General features: G+C 36.8%; 1 protein-coding gene across 5 annotated transcripts in view; it reads right to left on the minus strand.

The window, feature by feature from the left end:
* The window catches only part of ZFP82 (ZFP82 zinc finger protein), a 63,032-nt gene extending 51,382 nt beyond the window's left edge, over nt 1-11,650 (minus strand). The window contains exons 1-5 of one of the 5 annotated variants that reach the window (XM_074315787.1): nt 11,196-11,649; nt 10,869-10,964; nt 3,728-3,800; nt 1,021-1,147; nt 627-725 (exon numbers count right to left, since the gene is read on the minus strand). In XM_074315787.1, the coding sequence (XP_074171888.1) occupies nt 627-725; nt 1,021-1,147; nt 3,728-3,736 (235 nt within the window). In that variant the 5' untranslated portion in view covers nt 3,737-3,800; nt 10,869-10,964; nt 11,196-11,649. Of the gene's footprint in view, nt 1-626; nt 726-1,020; nt 1,148-3,727; nt 3,801-10,868 lie in introns of all 5 variants that reach the window. The other 4 variants (XM_074315789.1, XM_019749881.2, XM_074315788.1 and 1 more) reach the window with 4 other exon arrangements.
* Between the last annotated feature and the right edge of the window lie 5,471 nt (nt 11,651-17,121).

A 17,121-nucleotide genomic window follows, 5' to 3' on the forward strand; every position in this document is an offset into this window, starting at 1 on the left:
CAACTCCTCTTCAACATCTTTAGCCCTCACTTTTTGCTGAGCTTCCTATTTTAACCTCTCTTATAGTGATGCTACTTTGTAGAACTTATGCGTATACATGTTCGAGTACCCCTACTAAGCTGTAAAGTCTATAATTGCTTATTCCTTTTTTAATTTCTGCAGCACCTAGTAGAGGACCTCACACACATTATTATATCAATAAAGGTTCATTAAAAGTATGAATGAATCAATAAGTGTATGAACTATTATATCTGAAAAAACCTCTAAAGAAAATAAGTCTTTGGCAATGTAGAAAAGAATACATTTCAGGAGACAGTTATGCTTTTTAAAGATTAATACAAAAGAGGACGAGAAGCTAATAAGAAACTATGAATAGAAAGGAATATCATTCGGGATGGCGGAAGAGGGTACCAGCTGGTTAGAGTTAGGAGAGAAGTGTAAGAGGAAAAAAGCAAGTAGAGTGTGTTATGTAAGGGGAAAAGGTGAAGTCGTTTGAAAGCTCATGCTAAAAAGGTTTACTTTTGCACAACAGGCCTAAAGCTTTTAAGGGGAGCTTCCCAGATAGCATCTCAAAGGTGTAGACTCTCCACTGACCTATGGGGTCGTTACTGCCATGCCTTACTTACCTGGACACTGGCTTCCTGTTACTTCTCTGTCAACCAACCAGGGCTCCTTCCCCTGCTCCAAGAAGGAGATCACATCTGGTTTAGAAATAGAATGTCCTGCTTACAAAAGAAGTAACGAGACATGTTTAGAATGTCCCAGAATTCAAATCCAGTCCCTTCACTAAGAAAAAATCAAGGAAAGGTATAACAGATTTATGAAATATAATAAGGATTTGAAACTTTCCCCATAATGCAATGTAGGTTCTTCTTTCTTACTCTATAATATTAAAAACATTTCTCTGGGAACAGGATGTAGAACTCTAACTGGTTACTTGAAGGTAGGTGAGTATTTCACCCTGGAAGAAGTAGACCTTCTGAGGGCAAAATCTGAATTAATATGGACAGACGTCCTTACCCATTGAAACCAGGTTGTTGTAATTCTCCAACATCACATCTCTGTATAAATCTCTCTGATCATCATTCAGGCATTCCCACTCCTCCTGAGAGAAGTCTATGGATACATCACTGAACATCACTGACTCCTGGAACAACAACCATGTATATAATTTGATTAATAAAAAGTGTTTTGTGAAGGAAAGAAGCAAAAAATAAAGGTGGAGGAAGTGAAAAATAGTAAGCATACAGAGTGGGGCTGAATGTCTGGGAGGCAAGGAGAGGACTGTAAACAAATAAGCATAATGGAATCATTGTGCTCCCATGTCTTTCTGTTTCCTCCAGACAAAACTGCCTGTGTATAGGGGTACACTTCCATTATCTAAATAAGTCTGGGGAGATACAAAGTCTAGCTAAGAGGAGTTTCCTAATTAAATGAAATAGCACAATACTTGTCATACAATATGTCGGCAACACGTTTGGGCTTCTTTCACACTATTTTTCCCAAATACTGAAAAAAAAAAAAAATTCAGACTAAGAGATAAAGACATTACAATCATCCAGAAAAGAATAGGTCCTATAATAGACATCAAGAATCAGAGAGGCAATAGGATTCTTAACAACTACTAAAAACAAGAAATAAGAACAATTCTTCAATATTCTAATAGAAAAAGGAAATTCTGTCCTAGAATTCTACAACCAAACTATCATTCTGTTATGAGGACTGAAAAAAGACATTCCTAGACATAAAAGGACAAAAGCACAATTTCTTAGGAAACTACCAGAGGATGTGCTCCACCAAAATAGGGAAGTAAACCATAAGAGGAAGACATGAGATTCATGAAATAGGTAAGTTAACACAGGTGAACAGTGAAGGAAAATCCCAGGAAACAAAAACAGGGAAGTCTCAGGAAAACTGCAGCAGGCCTAGAGAATAACCAGACCAGTCGGGGGCAGGGCTAAAAAGGGAAAGGGGATAGGAAACTCCATGTTCAAAAGGAATGATGTGTTTGACCAGATGGAAAACATATTGATTGGCATGTGACAGTGATTCTGTAGATTTTGGATATAAATATATGGACACTAAGCAAATGTGGGGAAAACAACAATTAACCCCAGGAAAAATAAAAAGTTGTATAAGAATAAAGCTAAGCCAGCTCAGCAGTGAGTGATAACTGCTGTCCTAATATTCTCTATACTTTTGATTTAACCAAAAATTGTGATATAATTAATAACAGAATCAGAGAGAATAAAGGATGCAATACAAGAGTACAATGTCCCTTCCACTATGCAGTAAGTCAAGAGATAATACGTATAAAAAAAAAAAAAAGAGAGATAATACGTAAAATTGATTCAGCAAAAGATAGCAAACCATATTTAAGAATTGAGGGCAGCCACCTTTTCAGAGTTGGACTGGTGATGGGGTAAGACTGGAATAGTACTACTTCACTTGTAAATGTGTGTAAAAGGACTTTAAAATAAATTAGAAAGTTAAATTTGCATATAATTCAAGACTACTATATGAGTTATTCTTTGTTACAACAAATTTGTTTCATAAGCATATTTTTTCACTGAATAATATTCTATTATATGGAATACTACCTGGACACTGGTAACAAAAAAAAAGTTATAAATAATAACTTTTCTTTGGCTTTCAGACACTGAAACTATAGGTGATCTTTAAAGATCTCCCCAACACCAGCCAAATCTTACTTATAACGACTCATTGTTCAACGGTAAATTCCCTTTGTTTCCGAACCACAGGAAATTGATGCAGGATGATCCAGATTTATACAATGACATTACTGAAGTCTATTTATTTTGGATGATCTGGTAGGGTAGGGTGTCAGAGCTTTGTACTGACCATCAATCATACCCCCAAACCTGAAAGGCTTCAGGAAATCATTCTATGTATTAAGACTAAAATCAAACAAAACCATTCCACGTATTTTCTCATTGGAAAACCTGGGTTTGTGGAAATGATCAGGGCTTTTCTCTATGAGGTGTCCTTAATTACTCATTTGCATCCTATCAAATCACTGTCCAAGCAAATTAGATTCAGTAACAAATGGGGAACACGTTTCTATCAAAATTTCTGGCAGAAGTCTAAGATAGAAGATGCTGAAGAACTTACAAAATGAGTTTGTAAATATTGTTTAAAAGAAGAAGAGGGATCTGGGGTGGGGGTGCAGGTTTTTTTTAGGAGGAAAGAGGGGTCAGGTTCCTGAAGGGGGACCCATGTCAACCAGCGTAAAAATTGTTTTTTCCCAACCTCGTCTCAGTCAGACCACTTTTACATTATGTAATTCACAATCTCTCTGTGGGAACAAGGATTCTTGATGAAATTTGTGAGGAATTTTCTGATAAATTTTCATCGGATTAAGACCTCTTCAGAGAAACTTGTTACCCAACCATTTGGTCCTCTAACAGTTATCTGTAAGTTAAGAGTTTAAAGATCTTTAAGCAGTCTTTTGTTTTTTTCCAACAATGATTATCTAACCACTTTGTTTTTCCATAACTATCTCCACCAAGAGAGAAATGTCTGATTTGGCTTACTGGAGAACTTCTTCTTTAGAGCAAGGGTACAAGAACTTTGACATTGCTTATAACTAACTGTCTGAAAGGTGTTTTGAAAAAACACCAAAAAGCAACATGATGAAGGAAGCAAATATTTACATGTACTAAGGGTAAAAATTACTCTATTTGAGCAAAATAAAACAGAATCTCACCCGAGCCATGGCTTTGATATTTGCAGAAAAGGACCAGTCCTCCTCTGGACTCCTCTTTTGGAAAAAGGTAGAGCTGGGGGAGGCAAAAGAAGCTACATGAAATCCCACTTGCCTTATAGTTCCCAAAATGAACATTTCCTCTGTTCACGCCACATAAACACTTGAGGGGTTATTTGTGAAAAGAATGGGCAAATATCTCATTATCCCCAACTTCAGAAACCTTAGGCTTTGACTACAGCAGGTAAATTTGTATACCCTGATAGGGCTAGAAAAATATACTTTGCATATATGCACACATACAGACAAAGACAGAATTTTGTTTTATACAAATTGTAGCATATTGAACAGTTACACATATTGCTATTTTTACTTACTAGTTGGACAGGATCCCAACTAGCACATACAGAGTTACATAATTCTCTTAGCTACACTGTATTTCACTAAATGGATATACTTTATTTAAACAATTTGCTGCCCATGATCATCTGGGTTATTTCCAGTCTTTCCCTATAAGAATGTTGTAATAAAGATCTTTGTACATATACCATTTTACCAGCATACGAGTTTTGAATGATTACTTCCTAAAAGTTGATCATAATCATTTCAGTTTGGATATACATTGATCAAACCAGTTTCCAATGGTCTTGGGTTGTATAATACAATCAGGTCCCAAGTCCTGAGCAAGAAACAAATGACTGATAAACCAGATCCTCTATTCTTGCCTTAAGATAACTGAAATCCAGAAAAGGAAACAAAGTAATACTATTGAAACTTTAGAAAGATATTAAAATTAGCATAAAAGGAAGGAATTAAGAGTATAGAAATAATGTAGAAATGGACTAACCCCACATCACTGATGCTTTAAAATAGCTTTTGACTGTACGTGAAGTAATAATTTGAATAATCATGTATATTCCATGTGCTTAAGATGTTTGAAATGTCCCAAAGAACAAGTTATACTAAAATACTAATAGAAGTCTAAGTTGTTTAAGGAGAGGAACTGAATTTGCGATTAATGCTTAAATTTTCAAGAAAATCATTTTTGCTTACTAGATATAGGAACATAATAAACTGAGCATTGTAAAAGTATATACGGCAGTGAGCATTCCTCTTTATGCACAAAGCTCCTTGATTATTAAACAATTTATCAATAATTTCATGTAAAACTAACGACCCAGGAAGTAGCACCATGTTATCAATTATTTAATGGCTACTTCTAACCCTAGACACGCACTGCTGCGTTTCCTGAGGTGTACACATATTCCAGGAAATGAAAACCAAAGTAATCTATACATGCCTCTTCTTTAAAACCTGAAAACACTTCTTTAATATTATTATTATTACTATTTATTAAGCCCTTAGTATTATTTTTATCAGCCATATAGCCTGTTATGTACCAGGCATTGTGCTAGATACTAAAGAATCAACAGTAATCCAGAAAGACTTGAAAACCAAGTTCCTCCTCCCACACTCCCCACTTTAGGTCTCCCTCCAGTCTTTCCTCCCGGCCTTTCCCTGGTAAAAGGGACATCCTTGAGTGCTGTACCTTCCAAGTAGAATGAGCAGGAAACAACCTTACTTCAATAGCTCTTAGTATATTTGTCACATTACCAACCCTCTTCCTCTTTCACATACAGGGTATCCTCACAGGCTATATTCTTGCGTCTGGGGGATCTGCTCCTCCCTTTCAAAAAAGCCAAAAATCTCTGTGGCCAAGACCACTGTGTACTGTGCATGCAAAACGACCACACATGAGGTATGGAGCATTTTGCAAAAAGATAAGACTACAGAGAAGAAAGTCCTTTGAAACTGAGCAAGTAACTTACATTTTTTGAATATTCTGCACTCTTACCTATCTTCTCATAAAAGGATTATTACTTCACTTACAGTAAATTTTAAATTATTTCCAGTATTATCTTGAAAATCTCCTGTATGTTAGTAACAGAAAAGCAGTTTAATTTGTCTATTATAATGAGAAGGCTAGAAGTAGGTAGTAGCTGGCCTTGGCCCCATAGTTGTTTTAGATACAATATCTATCATATAATTAAAAATTACTAGACATGCAAGGAGATAAAAACAGAAAATAGGAGCAGAACCACAGATAATTCAGATACTGGATAAATAAATTATTTAAAATTGCTATAATTAAAAAGAACATAGAAAAAACAGGAGTATAAAAGATACATGGGACACAGTCAAAAGAGTTACCATACATGAAAAGAGTCTCAGAAAGAGAAAAGAGATTAGAGAAGTAACATTGAAGGATTAACTAATCAAAAGCCTCAATACAAATTTTAAGAAGCTCAGCAATAATAAAATGGAAAATATAACAAACAAACGAAAAAGCAAAACCACAACAACATAGTCACGTTGCTGAAAAACAAAGGAAAAAAATCTTAAAAGTACCTAAAGGAAGAAAAAACATTACCAAAAGCACTGATGAAAAAGAGAGGGTTACACAAATGAACAATATTGGGAATGAAAAAGATAACATTATTACAGATGCCATAGACATTAAAAAGATAATAAAAGAATACTAATAACTTTGTTCTTAAGTGTGAAACCTTAGATGAAAAAGACAAATTCCTTTAAAACATGCCAAAAATGACAAAACAAAAACAGCAGAACATCTAAAGAGTTAAGTCCATAATTTAAAATCGTCCTAACAAGATAATTTAGGCCAAGAAGCTTCACCAAATTTATTCTTCTAAATTTAAGGAACAACTTTATTCTTACATGTAATGAATAGAGAAACACAGGGAATTCTTCCCAACTCATTTTATGAGGCTAATATAAGCCTGATACCAAAACTTAACAAAGATATCAGAAGAAAATTATGGACCAGTATTTCTCATGAACATATGTGCAGAAATTCTACACAAAATATTAGCAAATCTAATCCCGTAAAATTTTTTAAAAAGTTTAATATATTATGGCCAAGTAGGGTTCACTTCAGGAAGGAAAGGTTGATTTGACATTTGAAAATCAACACAATTTATCATATTAATGTTAAAAGAAAAACCACATGATCCTCTCGATAGACACGGAAAATACATTTGTCTAAATTCATCCCTCATTAATATAAAAAAGTCTTAACAAATTAGAAAGAAAACTTCCTGAACTTGATAAATAGCATCTACAGTAGGCATTTTATAGATAAAAGGTCAATATACAAAAAGAAACCATACTTCTAGCAATAAACAATTAGAAAATTAAAAAATTTAAATACCATTTAGTTTCAACAATAACATCAAATACCCAGGTATAAATCTAACAGATGTGCACTGAAAACTACAAATTGCTGAGAGAAATTAAAGGCTGTAACAAATGTAGACATTTATCATATTCATTAGTTGAATGATTCAATATTGACAAAATGTCATTCTCGCCAAATTAACGTATAGATTCACAAACAAAATCCCAGCAAGGACTTTTCTTTTTTTGGCAAGAATCAACACGTTGAGGACTGGCCCGGTGGCTCAGGCTGTTAGAGCTCCCTGCTCCTAACTCCAAAGGCTGCCAGTTCGATTCCCACATGGGCCAGTGGGCTCTCAACCACAAGGTTGCCAGTTCAGCTCGAGTCCCACAAGGGATCCGCCCCCTGCAACTAAGATTGAACCTGGCACCTTGAGCTGACCTGCTGCTGAGCTCCCGGATGGCTCAGTTGGTTGGAGCCTGGCCTCTCAACCACAAGGTTGCCGGTTGGACTCCTGCAAGGGATAGTGGACTGCGCCCCCTGCAACTAGCAATGGCAACTGGACCTGGAGCTGAGCTGCACCCTGCACAACTAAGACTGAAAGAACAACAACTTGAAGCTGAACAGCACCCTCCACAACTAAAATTGAAAGGACGACAACTTGACTTGGAAAAAAGTCCTGGAAGTACACACTGTTCCCCAATAATGTCCTGTCCCCTTCCCCAATAAAATCTTAAAAAAAAAAAAAAAAAAAAAAAAAGTGTCTTTCCTTAATAAAAAAAAAAAAAGAATTAACACATTGATTCTAACATTTATAGGAAATTGAAAGGATGCACAATAGGCAAGACAGTCTTGATAAAATAGAAAAAAAGTTGGAAGATTAATACTACAGATTTCAACAAAGTGGTATGCAAAAACAAATAATAAAACAATACAGTCCAGAAAGAGAGGCACATATATAATATCACCTGATTTATGATAAAAGCTCCTTTTAATTCAGATGCGCAAGGATGGTGTTTTCAATAAATCGCTGGAACAACTGGGTACTTGAATGAAAAAAAATTAACCTTTATCCCTATCTCTCACCATACATAAAAATTAATTCAAGATATATCACAGACTTAAACGTGAATGCTGAATCTATAAAGCTTCTTTTTTTTAACATTGACTCACTGTATTTTTTTTAAGATTTTATTTTTATTTATTTATTTATTTATTTTTTAAGGAGGGCGAAGCTCACAGTGGCCCATGCGGGGATTGAACTGGCAACCTTGGTGCTATTAGCAACACGCTCTAACCAACTGAGCTAAATGGCCACCCCTCTGTAAAGCTTCTAAAAGAAAACATAGAAGAATATCTTTAAAACCTTGGAAATAAGCAAAGATTTCTTTTCAAGATGCAAAGAAAATCACCAATTATAAAAGACAAAGGGCTAAAAACCTGCTAGAAAAATGGGGAAAAGCATAAGTAGGCAATCACAAAAAAAGATTTTAAAATGCTCAAGCACACTCATATTTAAAGAAATAAGAGAACACTGAGATACTGTCTTTTATGTATTCAATTGGTAAAAACTAGAAAGCATGATGACACATTCTGTTGGCGAGGCTGTGGAGTCGGGAAACAGGCACTCTTAAACATTGCAAGTGAGAATGAAAACTGATACAACAGTCCCAGAAGGGAATTTAGCAATACCTAACAAAACTGCATATGTACTTACCTTTTGACCCAGCAATCCCACTTCTAGGAATTTACCCTGAAGATCTGCCTCCAGCAATACAAAAATACATATATACAAAGTCATTTATTGAAGCACTGTTTCCAGTAGCAAAATATTGTAAATGACCTAAATGTCCATAATAGAAGAATGGTTGAATGGACTATGATAAATCCATATACTGGAATATTATGTAGCTGTAAAAACAAGAACTATGAGTCAATCTCTTCAAACTGTGGTGGAGTAATGCCCAGGATATATCATAAAGTGAAAGAAGCAATGTTCAAAAAAGTACCTAGAGTATGCTATATTGAATGCAAACAATGAGGTTATTCAAAAAAGCACATGTATCTGTTCACTTGTGCAAAAGAAATACCAGAAGGATAAAGCAGGAACTAATGAGGTTGATTATGTACAGGGAGAAGGCAGGAACCACAATGTTTTCATACTCAAAATATTGTGTCATATAACTAAACAACCAGGATGTGGGGGAACCCAAAGTGTAGCACATAAAGCTAAATGTATGAAAAACGAGTAACAAAACTACACTAAAGAGTCGGGCAAAGAAAAGAACTAAACTGAGAAACTGGAACAGTTTTTGACTATACACTGTAAGGTTAAAGAAAAAGTTGCACACAAATACTTTACTGTAGTAAATTTAGTTTTTATATGAGTATGGTTAGCAATTCTGAAACTACTTTACATGTATTCTAGGATATGTGTAAAAAATTACTGACATTAAGAAACAGTTTTCTCATTGTCAGAGAAAGAAGTTACAAATATGGAAACAGCCAAACCTGATGAGAGACAATTCTCTTTGGGTTTTGCGTGTTTCTGCACACCTCGCCATCAGAGGTACTAAGTGCTATTATTCTGTACTATTTCTCCAAGATGTTTATATAGTGAAGAGCCTTGAAAGACTGAGATATTCTGTCTTTAGAGCAAAGGGCAGACATGCTTACTACCCATTATAAAAGATTCAGGTTCTCTAAATTCATGGGAGCACACAAATACCTTTGCATTTTGCATCACCCTATGGGTGCAAGTGAGCCAATGTAAGATAATGTTTATATTTTGGTTATTGCTATGATCAATAAACTGTCTTTCATCTCTGACCCAGAACTCTCATGTCTTTTGCCAGCATCTATGAAACTGGGGCAAACTAACTTGTTAACTTACAAGTAGGGTAAAATCTCAGACATTTCACAGTTGTTGACAGAATCCTGTGGTATTGGATTAGAATTGAAAGTGTGAGTATAAACTGGTGGTTTTTTAATATATACAAATAATTGGTAGATAGATAAATAGATACAGATGTGTATATACACATTTGTATATTTGGAATAGAAATAAAAACAGCGTTGTGTTCTTAAGAAAGAACATCAGTTACAAAGGAACTTTTTTTAAATGGGGTGCTTGCTCTTGCTTAGATCTCAGATTCTAGAGACATAGCCTTTTCATATATCACTCAGCAATTCCAATGGTAGATAGAAAAACTCATGCACATGCACCCTATGTAAAATAATGCTTGTGGCGTTTTTATAAAGTAAAAAAACAACTAGAAATAACTCAAATGTCTATCATTATTAGAAAGGATGAATAATAGTGGATCAAAGGAGGAATACAATATAACAAAGAAACATGAACCACTACTAGATCTAATATGGAAAATTCTCAAAAAGTTGTACAAATGAGCAAAAATAAGATATGATGGCAGAATTCATATAAAGTTTAAAAACAAAAGAAAACTTCAGCATAATGTTTAGAGAGGTATATATAAGTGAAAAAAACCTCATACATTAATCCAATCACACAAATCACATAAACACCATGGGAACATAAAGCTCAAGAAAACCTTCGACCAAAGCCAACAGGGCCGCATACACAGGGCCGCACACGGTCACAGGCATCACACACCTGTAAGTGGTCACAGTCACAATATTCACAGGTACCCCACCTCTACTCTGCAGCACACGGTCACAATCACACATCTCTACGGGAACAAACGCTATCACATCCACCAAGTCAGAAGCTCCCCATAACCGCACACACAAAGCCGCACGTGGTCCCAATCACTCACACTCACACACACACACACACACATCACTCGGTAGCGACCAGTCCAGTCTCCCAGACTGCTACACACGGTAATCATGGAACAGCAAGTCACAACCACACGGTCAGTCACCACACACCACCACACAGACATAATCACGTAATTTGAAGCTCACCTCCTCCGCGGTACAAAGCTGAGGCTCCGGCTCTGGCTCCGCCCTCTCCTCCCGTTCCTCACCTCAGGCCTTCGGACCTTCCAAAGCTGCAGAACCCTACGGAGATAACACTATAGCAACTGCTGGTGTAGACCTGAGGGTCCCGCCAGCGCGTGACTTTGAGGCTGAATTCACGCGAGAATCACGTTCATGTCGAGGAGTCCTCTAGGAAATGTAGTCAGATAAGTTATCTGAGGCGGGCAAGATGGCACAGGACCCTCAGGATTTCTGTCAGGGCTTAGCTGTGGCCCCGCCGGAAAGTTTCTGCCCTCTCATCGAACCACGCACCGGAGGCCTCACAGAGCCCGGCTAAGCCTCGGACCATAGCTCCCAAAGAAGGGCACTCCGACGCGTTTGAAATGGGTTTCGTTCTGGGACCGTTGTACTACCCCAGGAGTTGGACAGGCTCAGCGATAGGCGGGCTAGTTTGCAAGGGAAGATAATACGCACCGCCGAGCCTTCTGGGAAATGTAGTTCAGAGCTGGGAAAGCGGTGAGCGCACCGTTTGAAATTCGCCTTGATTCTTCACACCCTACTCTTAGCAGCACCCGGAGATTTCTGGGAGTGTAACTGAGCCCGAAGAGTGCACAGGTTTCCTGAGTCTCCGTTTTGGCCGTTTTTCTTTCCTGCATGGCTTTCGCTTGGGGTTCCTCAGTGCAGAGGAGTTCTGGAACCTGAGCTTCTGAGTCCCAAAGCTGGTCAGGGAGGCCGAAGGAGGAGACCAGGAACCTGAAAAGGGATTAGGGAGGATGGTGGGGAGGAATCGCTAAACGTGAAACCGGGTGGGGGAAGCCAAAGGGGAGTTTCCAAAATTGCGAAGGGAGCTGGTATTATTGGGCTGCTGACTTTTGTGTGAATGTCCGGACCTGAGGAGAATAAGTGGGCGGTGAGACAAGTTTTGTAGGGAAAAAATCATTGAGTCTAAGCGTGTGTGTGACTTAGCGTGTAGTGGGTCGTAGAGAGGAGAAACTGGATTCAGGATTTTGTGTGGGAGTGTGTGTGTAAGCGTGAGACTGGGATGATATTTTGGAGAGTAATCTCCGATCTTCATCGGTAAAACAACAAAGATATCTCCTCCTGGAGCATCATATATATATATTTTTTGAAAATCTGATGGGAGAAAGGTTAAGTAATTGAGCTGATCAATGATTTAAAGCTTGACTTGTATGTAAAACCAGAAGCATCTATTACAGAATAGAAATAAAAACAGCGGTGTGTTCTTAAGAAAGTAGGTCCGTTTCAAAGGAATTTTTTTTTAAATGGGGTGCTTGCTCTTGCTTAGATCCCAGATTCTAGAGACGTAGCCTTTCTGTCTTACGGGTTTTTTCCGAGTACTGAGGAGGGGTGTCGATCTAAGGTCTGAGAGAACTGATTTGTAAAGTTCTGGACTAAGACATAACTTTAAAGTTTGAAGGGTAGTGTCGACCATTACAAATAGCAGAGAAGAGAATTAGGCAGTTATTCCCGTTTTCTGAAGAAAAAAACCATGGTTTAGAGAGAGCAAGGAATGTAACTTGATTCCGTTCAATTCACGGAGCCTATTCTGTTCAACTGATTTACTAACCTCTGGTTACCTACAGGCCAGTTGGATTTTGTTAGGTATGAAAAATTGCTTCTAACTGCAAAGATGCTTTCTCCAAATATTTCATTGCAGTTACTTTTAACGTAATTTTAAATAAAAGGCGAAAGTAAGGTAGTGGTTATAAAATTCGTGTAAATAAACAATATATACAAACGAAACCTTGGAATAGGACTAAATGCTTAAAAATAATCTTAGCAAAAAATAAAACCTATATAAAAAAGTTTAAAACACTACTGAAAGACACACACACACAAAAATACTTAGCAAATGAAAACATTATACTATATTCTTGAATAGAAATCCCTTTACCATAAACATGTCATTTTAAATTAGTTTATGAATTTAACATTATCACATTAAAAATAATATATTTTTCTAAATAGACAGGGATTATTCTGAAATTCAAGTGAAAAAAAAACAAAGGATAATGTTACCGGTACAGGGGTCCTTGCACCTCTCAGTACAGAAATCAAGAGAGTGAGTGAAACAGTTTGCAGAGAGAAAGGTTTATTACAATGAAAGCTTGATGCACCAAGGGAGAACACTCGTAAAGAGAATGGATGTGGCTTCCCGAGGTCTGTGGACACATCGTTTTTATGGATCTCGGGCTTAGGGGCTGGGTTAATTTTGAGTAAGGGGGGGGAATATTCATGAGATTTCCTGGAATGCGGCGGGGAATTCCCAGAATTAGGTTGCCACACTTTTTTGGTCTTATATGCGCCGCTCCGGATCTGTCGTGGCACTGGTAGGTATGTTTAGTATGGTAATAGGACAGGTCACTCAGAGGACAACTAACTGGTGCGGAGGCTTGGTTTGGGAGACTTTTCCTAAATATGATTACATTTCTTTTGCAGTTACCGCTCCAACTATTCTTGTTTTTATTGGTGGGGAAGTATAACTCGTGGTTGCTTCCCCAGCAGCATGTTTTGGCTACGTGACTACCAACCACAATACACAGTATATCTGTGGGGGGGGGGGGGGGTCGGCGGTGGGAGGGGTGAGCAGTGTGGGACAATTGGGGCTAGTCTTACCCAGATAACAAAACATACTCTAAAACTTCAAAAATTGAAATAATATGGGACTGTCGTCTGCCTGGACAGACCAGTTGAACAGAGAAGAGAATCCAAAAATAGAACCAAATGAAGTATTTCAGAATATGGTGAATGGGACACTTCAAATCAATTGGGAAAGATGGACTTTTCAAGAAAGGTAATAGGGACAATTTGGTAGCCTTTCTGAAAAAAGAGAATGGATTATGCTGTGTACTGAACCCAGAGTCAACTCCAAATCGGTCAAAATTGAAAACTAAAACAAAAATTACAAAACAACATTTGAGTGAATTACATTATAGCCATAGAATACGAGGCCTTTTCTAACGTCAAAATCCAAAAATCAAAACATAAAAGATTGATCATCCCTACTACATGAAAAAAACAAAAGTTAAAGTGACAAACTGGAAATATTTGCATTTTATGTTACAAACAAATGGATAATCTCCCTAATATATAAGGAACACCAAAAAGTTGATTTAAAAAAGACTAACAATGCAATAAAAATGGAGAATTAGATTAACAAGTAATTCAGAGTCCACATATGCTCACCCTCATCCATAATAAGATAAATGCCATTAAAACTATACAGAGATACTGTGTCTTATGGACTAAAATGGCAAAAATTGCCCAAATTTGAAAACTTATATTGCTAGAGGGACTGAAGATTAGTATAACCTTCTTGGAAGGCAATTTTGGCAGTTCTTTCAAAATTCTAATTGCATTTACCCTTTTACAAAGCAATCCCCCCTCTGGGGTTTTATCCTACAGACCTAGGTAGGATGAGGCATATCCAAGGTTATTCATGTAGCATTCTTCACAATACAAAAATAGACATAGATAAACTATTGAACATAGTGTAACACTATGTAATTAGAGGGGGGGAAAAATGAAAGCATTATTTTTGGCCTGATATGAAAATCCCACAAAATAAATGAAGTAAAAACAAAAAAGATGCAGAACCTTATGTTATATGTATGCTACTTTTGTATAAGAATAAATATTTGTACTTGCATAAAGAACTGAAATTTGCATAAGGAACTAATAAAAGTGATTTCTGCGGCCAACATTGGACACAATAGGGACAAAGAAGGGAGTAATTTTCACTTTTTTTGGATACAGTCTTTCTATATAAGTTTTTATTCATTATCATCTTTACATGACATGAAAGAGTTGATTTTTTGTGTTCATCACATTTCTTTTCAGAAAGATGTCACAACTACATTCTTGACAATTTCCTTGGCTTCCTTGAAACCACTCTTTCATTTTTCTAATTCTAATTATCTGATCATTAAAACAAATTATGAACAACAGCAACAAAAACATCAGTGAATTGTTTTTCCACTTGTCTTTTAAAATTAGGATTCTGTCATTTACCATCTTCTCTTACCTTTTTTTTTTTTTTTGAGTAACCATATCCCACTACCATGGCTTCAACATTTACTGACTCATGACCAAAAAAGTTGTTTCCATTCTACGTCTATCTTTTTTTGTGTGTGTGGTAAGTTGTACGCATACGATTAAGATAAAATTTACCATTTTAACCATTTTTAATGTATGGTTCCGTGCCATTAGTCCATTCACATTTCTGTGAAATCATCCCTATTATCCAGCTCCAGAACTTTTTCATCATCCAAACTAAACTCTGTACCCATTAAACAATAATTGGTCATTCCCCCTCCGTGATAATCATTGTTACTTTATGTCTATGAATTTGACGCTTATAGGTATTTCTCATAAGTAGAACTATACAATCTTTTGTGTCCAGCTTATTTAGCTTAGCATATAATGTTTTAATGGTTCATCCATTAAATCAATGTTCATCCAATTCAATGTCATGAGCATTTTCCCTTATGTTTTCTCCTAAGAGTTATAATTTTAACTCTTTGTTTAGGTCCTTAGCCTGTATCAGAATTTCATTCCTTATAAAGGCTGAATAATATTTCGTTGTATGTTTAAACCACATTTTGTTTATCTAATTTATCTGTTGAAGGACATCTAAATTGTTTCCATCTTTTGGCCAATGTGAATAATGCTGCTATGAACTAGGATGTACAAATATCTCTTTGACATCCTGCTTTCAGTTCTTCTGTGTATACCTAGAAATGAAATTACTGAATCTTATGGTAATTAAATGTTTAATTATTTGAGGACTCTCCATACTGGTTTCCACAGTGACTGCACCATTTTACATTCCCATCAGCAATGCCCAATTTCTTCATCCTCATCAACACTTCTTATATTCTGGTTTTAAAAAATAATAATAGCCATCCTAATGGCTATTACAGTTTTGACTTGCATCTCCTTAATGATGTTGAGCATCTTTTGGTGTGCTTATTGGCCATCTATACATCTTCTTCGGAGAAGTGTGTATTCAAGTCCTTTGTAACTTTTTAAAATGTTGTTTGTTTTGTTGTAGGATTTCTTTATTTTGGATAGTAATACCTGATCGGATATATGATTTGCAAGTATTTTCCCATTCTGTGGGTTGCCTTTTCACTCTTGATAGTGTCCTTTGATGCACAGTTTTTAATTTTGATGAATTCCAGTTTATCTATTTTTTCTTTTGTTGTCTATGCTTTTGGTGTCATGTCCAAGAAATCATTGCCAAATTCAATGTCATAAGCATTTTCCCTTATATTTTCTTCTAAGAGTTATAATTTTAGCTCTTTGTTTAGGTTCTTGATCCATTTTCAGTTGATTATTTTATATGGTATAAGAGTCCAACTTTACTCTTTTGCATGTGGATATCCAGTTTTCCCAGCATCGCTAGATTATTTCCAGGCTTATATAATACTAACACTAATTTATTTGTAATAAATAGTTGTTTTTGTTTGAGGGTTCCCAAGTCTACCCTAAGATTTGATGATTCAGTTGAAGGACTCATAAGACCCAGAAAAGCTCTTACACTCATGGTTATGATTTATTACAGTGTGTGGTCACACAGCAGCCTAGCCGTTTGTCCCCTCCAATCTTTCCTTAGGGAAAGAAGACTGCGGGACTGTCCCTCTTTGAGGTTGCGTTCATTTATCCTAAGTCTCCCTATTTGGTTCTTGTAAACTGGGTCTGCAGTCAAAGACAAGTAAAGTGTCCTCAAGGGAGGAACGACTTAAGCCAGACGGGACCCCATTGGGACCCCCATGAGTTAACATAATAAAAGTCAGGAGGTAGCCATACCCCTCCTCCTCACCATTATGGGAAGCTGCTAATGCATGCCCCAGTTGTTGTCCTGCACCCTGCTGTGCAAAGGACTTCTTAGAGTGATAAGATATCGCTCTTCCTGCTTAGCTCATGGGATGGTTTTACCTTGTGAGACTTGCTCCCCCAGGGGGTTGTACACACCCACCTTAGTCGCCTGGGGACAATGAGCATTGGTTGCTTTGGGACAGATATCTGGGAATTGGAAAAATTTTTATGGTGTGGTGTGAGAGTTTCCCGGACCCTGCCTCTAATCATGTAATGCTTATTGTAAGAAATCAATAAATACCCACGACGACCCGATTCGGGGCTCCAGTCCCTTGAGGCTGCGAGTCCCTCAGTCCTCTGTGATTTAACTGTATTTGAGTCTCTGTCTCTTTATGAT

The sequence above is a fragment of the Rhinolophus sinicus genome, linkage group LG11, assembly GCF_036562045.2.
Source record: "Rhinolophus sinicus isolate RSC01 linkage group LG11, ASM3656204v1, whole genome shotgun sequence".
NCBI classification, from domain to species: domain Eukaryota; kingdom Metazoa; phylum Chordata; class Mammalia; order Chiroptera; family Rhinolophidae; genus Rhinolophus; species Rhinolophus sinicus.